At 37.0% G+C, this 6615-nt stretch overlaps 1 protein-coding gene across 1 annotated transcript in view; it reads right to left on the reverse strand.

Moving 5' to 3' along the window:
• Positions 1-6101, reverse strand: part of LOC105556412 (rab GTPase-activating protein 1-like) — a gene marked incomplete at its 3' end in the record, with an annotated part of 12134 nt that extends 6033 nt beyond the window's left edge. The window contains exon 1 of the mRNA XM_012003502.1: positions 5866-6101. Coding sequence (XP_011858892.1) covers positions 5866-6101 — 236 coding nt within the window. The remainder of the gene's footprint in view (positions 1-5865) is intronic.
• Between the last annotated feature and the right edge of the window lie 514 nt (positions 6102-6615).

Consider the following 6615-nt stretch of genomic DNA (forward strand, 5'->3'; position numbering starts at 1 on the left):
CCTCTCCAACCTTTCCTTTCACTACCTTTTTCACTCCGCCTTCTCACTGTACGTCTTTCCTCCTCGCCATCTTTACCCCTTCCGAAAAAGTAAATAGTTTATCAAAGGAATTGTTAAATATAACGCAACTATAATATGTATTCCATAACACATTTGGTTTCTTACCGGAGGTACTGTTTTTAAAGACATATATTTTATAACTTGTCCATGAAGGATCAAAATTAACATGATCTTTAATGGCTTTAAGTATTTTTTCTAACGTGTACCGTGGCCAATAACATGTGTTATTAACTATCCAAGATGTTGGCACTGCTTCCACTACATTTTCATCTTCGAATCTCACAACTGTCCATGTTTTCTCCATTTTTCACGAGGTATAAAATATTCACAGATATAATTCTCACAAACTGTATAACAATGTTACAAATCCATTAAAAAACAATAAAGATTTAGAGGTTCATTTAAAAAGGCCACTGAATTAAATATTCAATCAAATTCTATAATATTATGCTTCTCATTTTGAGTGTAGTAATGGAAATATTACATGTGTATCTTTAAAACATTTGATCAAGACGCCATACTGAAAGTGGCCCTAAATTTTTAACAACATATATACCTAAAGACGATGATTTGCAAGGCTTTGTATAAAAATCTTCAAGTAATAAAAATTCTTGGGCAATTAATAATACAGCTTCAGTGGTAGATACAATATTTTTTAAATTTATTACTTTATTATTTACTGTAAAACAGTAATTGTCTGGTTCAGTTATTCTTAATACAAATGTATTTAAATGTATTTCCTTATATTGAGCAAGAAAAGATATGTTATTAATTATTGGTCCCATGCTATGTTGTTTCTTTAGAGTTGGCACAGAATGCAATTGATTGTCACCCAACGGAACACTGTTATCTAATTCATATTTACGGCGAACTATTTGTTGTAGTGGTTTTTCAGGTTTTCTTATCAATTTCTTTATGGACTGTAAATAATTTTCAAATTTGTAAGCACTAAATTGATCTAATATTCCAAACCTTGCGACATCATCACAAATGTGTAATAAATTATGTATGTTATGAGAAACATGACTCTGAACATATAAAATGATAAATGTCTGTACAAAATATTGCATGAGAGATTTTGCATAAATTATATAATTTTTGTAATTTGGTTTGCATAAAATGGAAGTGGCTATATGTAGAGATAGAAAATTTATGTATCTATCATGACTGATAATAGATTTCAGAACTATAGGACCTGTATATAAAAGGAATTGTCGAAATTCTGTTGCCTTCCATCGTTTTACCTCATTGAGGTCACGAGGTTTACGATTAAATTCTTTAGTTATATTATTTGCTAGATTAAGTAATGACTTTGAAATATTAGATGTTTGATTGAATGATAATTTTGTTGATGGCTTTCCATAAACCCAAAACATAAGCAATTTTTTAACAACTCCCAAACAAATTAAATGCATATAACCTAAGGGAAAGTCACGTATCATATCGATATTTGAAATAGATTCCAATATTGAAGTACCTATATGATGATTTTCCTGATGCTTAGATCTAAATTCATTATCACAACGCAAAGTCAAGTTATCAATATTGGGAAAGCAAACACGATCATTAATATATTGTTCCTCGTTCACAACATTTTGTACATGAGTAATATCCTGAATGACCTTTAGTATACGTAATAAATGATTTTGCAGGTGCATCACAAATAAATGCTTTTAATTTTAATGAATATAATTTTGTGTTATAATATATACCATTAGAAATTAGATTATTTATGTCATCAACTAAATCTGTTAAAAATTCATTTGCATCATTTGGTTTTTCATTTCCATAATAAATACCAACTAATTCAACATTCGAAGTGGTAAATATACTGCATAATATAGGATAAACCTGACTATTTTTACTTTTAGCAATCGGTAAACCATCAATATTGATCAAAATTTCTATACAATTTGAAGTTAAACAATTATAGGTTTTTAACATTAGGTTTATAATGCACTGCAAGCCAAAATGATAATATATGCCAGTGTTCGAGATTAATTTGAATCTCGTTTATTTCATCCCCGGCGTGATGGCAGCATCAGCCGGGTCAGATCGTGCAGCGCCGCATGAGCGCTGCTCGCGCATGCCCGATCGCGACGCGAGGCGACCGCGCGACTTCACGTACGTTACCGGGGCTCTTTGTCTCATAGCGACCGTACGTAGTACACGCGTCTTGAAGTGCGGATAGTTCTCAAGTGCTCTTTTGTGGACTTTCTCATTTTCTCATCCGAGAACTGACTCAGTGTGAATACGAAGTGAACTCTTATCAGTGCGAATCATCCAGGACCACGGATACAGCATCACCGGCAGCTCAAGCTCACCACGCATCGCACGCCGGCGCCGCGTGGACACGGCTCACGGGCATCCACATTCATGAGGCCGGCTATCGATTAATATAATCGACCCGTGCAAGTGACTAAGAGACTGATCATCCCCGTTAACTCATAGACTGCTCAACTGTAAGCTTTTTACATTTATTAAACAGACCACGGTATTTTACTCAACACGAACTGAGTTACGATCACGTGATTTTCTACCCTCTAACGCATGCATCCGTTCCCGGAGCCTCTCTACGCAAAGTCCTCTCAGCCCTGCTTCCATCCGCAGCGGTCCAGCGAGCTCTCCTAACGAGAATCGCGAACAGCCAGGCTTCACATTTTTCATTTTAATTTGCCTGGGAGTTGTTAATAAAGTTCTAGCATCTAAAGGAAGTTCGGGATAATCTTGTTTCAAAATACTTAATAAGTTGTTAATAGCTAAATGATCAATATTATGTTTCAATGCCCATTTCTTTAAATTTAAAACAATGTCAAACTGTGATTTATTAGTAAATATATCATTGTTTATGCTACGTATGTTGGTATTTAAATCAATATTCTCATCTAAACAATTCTCTTCAGAACTATTTAGATAGAAACTAGTTGAAAAATTATTATTTGAAACCTCATCAGATATTTCAGAGTCATGTGAAAATTCATTGTCACACATATTATCAGATGAATTTAAAAACTCATTGTCACATACACTAGATGAATTAGATACATCAGTGTATGTATTAACACAAGTATTGGAAGAAGTCGATGCTACAGTATGAAAGTCTAAATCATTTACTGTGTTAATTGAATTAGTGGCAACAGAATTTTGTTCATAAAAATTACTTAAGGCAATAGCCAAATTTGCTTTTTTAGCTGCTTTTCTATACCCACTTCTTCGTTTCAATGAACCTCTTTTATTGTACATAATGTATAATAATTACGTTATTTATTGTGTAATGAAGTTAATAAAATTTAGATATCAAATAAATATTAAACTATACCAACATTTTTCTTATGCAATTTGGAGATTATAATTGTGAATCTGAGATTGTAAGTGTGAATCTAACAAGAAAAACAGATTTTAGCACTTATTTTGCACATACGGATAAATAATTGCAGATATGACAAAAACATACTCACAGTATTATGTACGAGAGAATTTACCCTCTGATGTACTCGTATATGTTCGGATCGTCATATACATACACAAAGACGAAACGGATTCTGTTAATCTGTACCAAGCCAATGTAAATGTCCACCGTGGCAGGTTTTGCGACAACGCTGTTGCAAAAAAACAATTTAATGAGGATGAGAATAAATGCGTGTGCTTCAAAATGCTGAGACTCGATCGTGAATCTCTTCTTTTAGCGTAAACTCTTTAAACATGCCTAGACATGTCCGCAAACAAGTTTAATATCTTTAGCACTTCAATTTTCATTCAATTGCACACAACACACAACAACGGCAATTCAATATTCAAGGGAAAGATTCATGATATATTCATATCCTCGAGGTGAGAATTTATTACATTGTTATATTTCTTAAGCCTCGTCTACACGACAAGGCGTAAGGCACGGCGCAAGAGCTCAGGCGTAGGCGTTGGAAATAAAATTAGTTTATTTCGCTTGCGCCGCTGCACCACGACCCTACGAACGGGAAAAATCCTCTTGCGCCTGTGCTCGCACTCTTGCACCGCGCTTTACGCCTTGTCGTCTAGACGAGCCGTTAAGCGACTTTGTAAATGTACGTATAACCTGAAAACCTTGTGAAACGGTTTTCTCATTAAGTACGATAGAAATACTAAAAATATTATGAAAATTGTGTGTGCACTTATCTTTACAAACTATATATTGGGTTATTTTATAGGAATATTGCAAATAAATGAAAGATTACCTTAGATTAAAATCGCGTGTTGGTACCGTCACGTTTTATCGCCGTGGAACGAAAGAGAGCGACATCAGCGCTATTCCTATGTCCACGGCGCTATTAGAAATGACGTATACAATATGGCGTATGGAGACACATCCGTTAATGGTCCAAATGAGTACATTCAAACATGTCCATTTTGGGATATTCATAGTGTGTCCACAAATGGACATCTTATGGATGTTTTATAAAGTCCACGGATATTCCGACATGAAATGGACACGAAACGGATATCCATGGGATATCAGGTGCTGTCTGAGAACGCTGATTTAGAAAAAAATTATTATTCATAAATTAGCAAACAGTCCGAATAAGGCTCTACATGCATACGTGTGTATCTGTATTTTAAATTATATTTTGATTACCCTGTGTCCAAAAGCAACGGTGTCCAATTGAACGGTGCGCAAAAGAACTATACGTAACATTATGTGTCCAATAGCACTGTGCGCAATTGCATCGTGTCCACTTATACTGTGCGCAATTGAAGGCTTCTCTGCTTTTAACACATAAAACGTTCAGAAAATATTATTTGCACTGATCGATAATTAATACCCGTTCTTCTTTATTTAGAAAACGCGAGCATGCACAAAAGCGCTTCCAGGTGAATGGCTGGTGGAAGCGCGGTTAAAATAAATAACAAATACTCGCGCAACTTTAATGTCCAATATCGAACATATGTACGTCAAAATACGGGTCATTGACGGATGTCCAAAATTGGATATCCTATGGACGTCCATATTACGGCTATGGACGTGCGAACATAAAATGAACATAAAATGGATGTCCCTTTTTCAACATCTTTTTCCTAATTTTCATCATCACCCCCCCCCCCCCGCCGCTCTCCCTTTCTTGTTTATCCTTCATGCCCACTGCACTCCCCATATGTATCCCGTCGGCAGCCTTCTTCTTATTCTCTTCCATCCCCTCTCCTCCATCTACGTCTCCATCAGCACTACCTGCCATTCTTTCAAACCCTTTCAAAACTCCTCATCCTTGTTACTCAACCCTACCACGTTCCAGAAATTCATTCCCAATCCTTTCCCTTTTTCTTCCCTACTCTTTCCACCTCTCTCCATATTTCCCCACTTTCATTTCCTTCCCCTCTTCTTCTCCCTTTCTTAAAATTTTCCTCACATTTCCTTTGCCGTCCCTGAAAACCTCTTCCTCTTCGTCCCATTTTCACCATATACTTCCCATTCTGATCCTCCCATACCTTACCAATACCCTCCTTCCCTCTTTTTCTTCCTTTTTCGCTATTTTCTCCAATATCCATTTTATCTTTCTCTCCCTCCATGTCATGTCCTTTTCTATCCTCTATTTTCTTCCTCTCAGCTTCCCTTTCTTTTCCAACACTTCCCCTCTCTGCACCTCATCTCCCTATTTCACCTATACCATTTCTCTTCCTTTTTCCCTGCCCTCTTAATCTTTTATCCTTTTAATCTCTACAATATTCACCATTACTCTAATCTCCTCCATCAGGTTCTCCGCCTTTTCCCTCCTCTACCTTCAGCTCTCTAATTATTATGTTCCCTTTTCTTTCCTCCCTCTCTTTAACTCCAACCTTCTGTATAACTCTTTTATCCTTCTTTTCATATCCTCATTCTCCGCATTCCTCTCCTCCCCTTCTATTGTTCTTTCCTTTCCTTTTTCCTCCTCCAGTCCCTCCACTCTTTTCTCAATTCTATCTATCTCTTTTCTTAAACCTAGCCTCTCCTCTCTCCCTTCCTTTGCCTGTTCTTTATACTCCCTTCTTATATCCTCCAACTTCTCCTCCAGTCTCCTCCCCTGCTCCTTCATGTCCCTCTATCTTTAATCTCTTTCGTCATTCTTTCCATTCCTTCATTTTTAACTGGTGATCTCCATATCTCTTTACTCCTCCTGAATATTTCTTCCTCTTCCCAACTTTTCTCCAGCTCTTCCTTCTTCCTTTTCGATAATTCCTCAAAGTTTCCTATGCTTCTTAATATCTCTTTCCTTCATTCTTTCCCAGCTCCCATCCTTTCCCTCCATCACTACCTCAATTTTCAACCTCTCCCTCCTTTTGCTTCCCCCTTCTTTGATTTATCCCCGTCGCTACTCCCTTCAATTCCACCGCTGGCGCCAGTGTCGCCCTCGTCCGTGCGATGTCTACGCTTCCCTCTCACTACCCTCTGCCGCCTCTAGCCTTCTTTTCGTCTATGCATAACTGTTACCGTCACCGTCTAACTCTTACTTAGCTCTTTTCCCTTTTCTGCCTTCCTTTCCACTCCCTCCTGATTATCTCACTCACTCGCTCACCTCTACTCTCTCCACACCACGCATCCTCTCCTTT

The sequence above is a fragment of the Vollenhovia emeryi genome, unplaced genomic scaffold, assembly GCF_000949405.1.
Source record: "Vollenhovia emeryi isolate VEMERY1.0 unplaced genomic scaffold, V.emery_V1.0 DF940049.1, whole genome shotgun sequence".
Lineage (NCBI taxonomy): Eukaryota > Metazoa > Arthropoda > Insecta > Hymenoptera > Formicidae > Vollenhovia > Vollenhovia emeryi.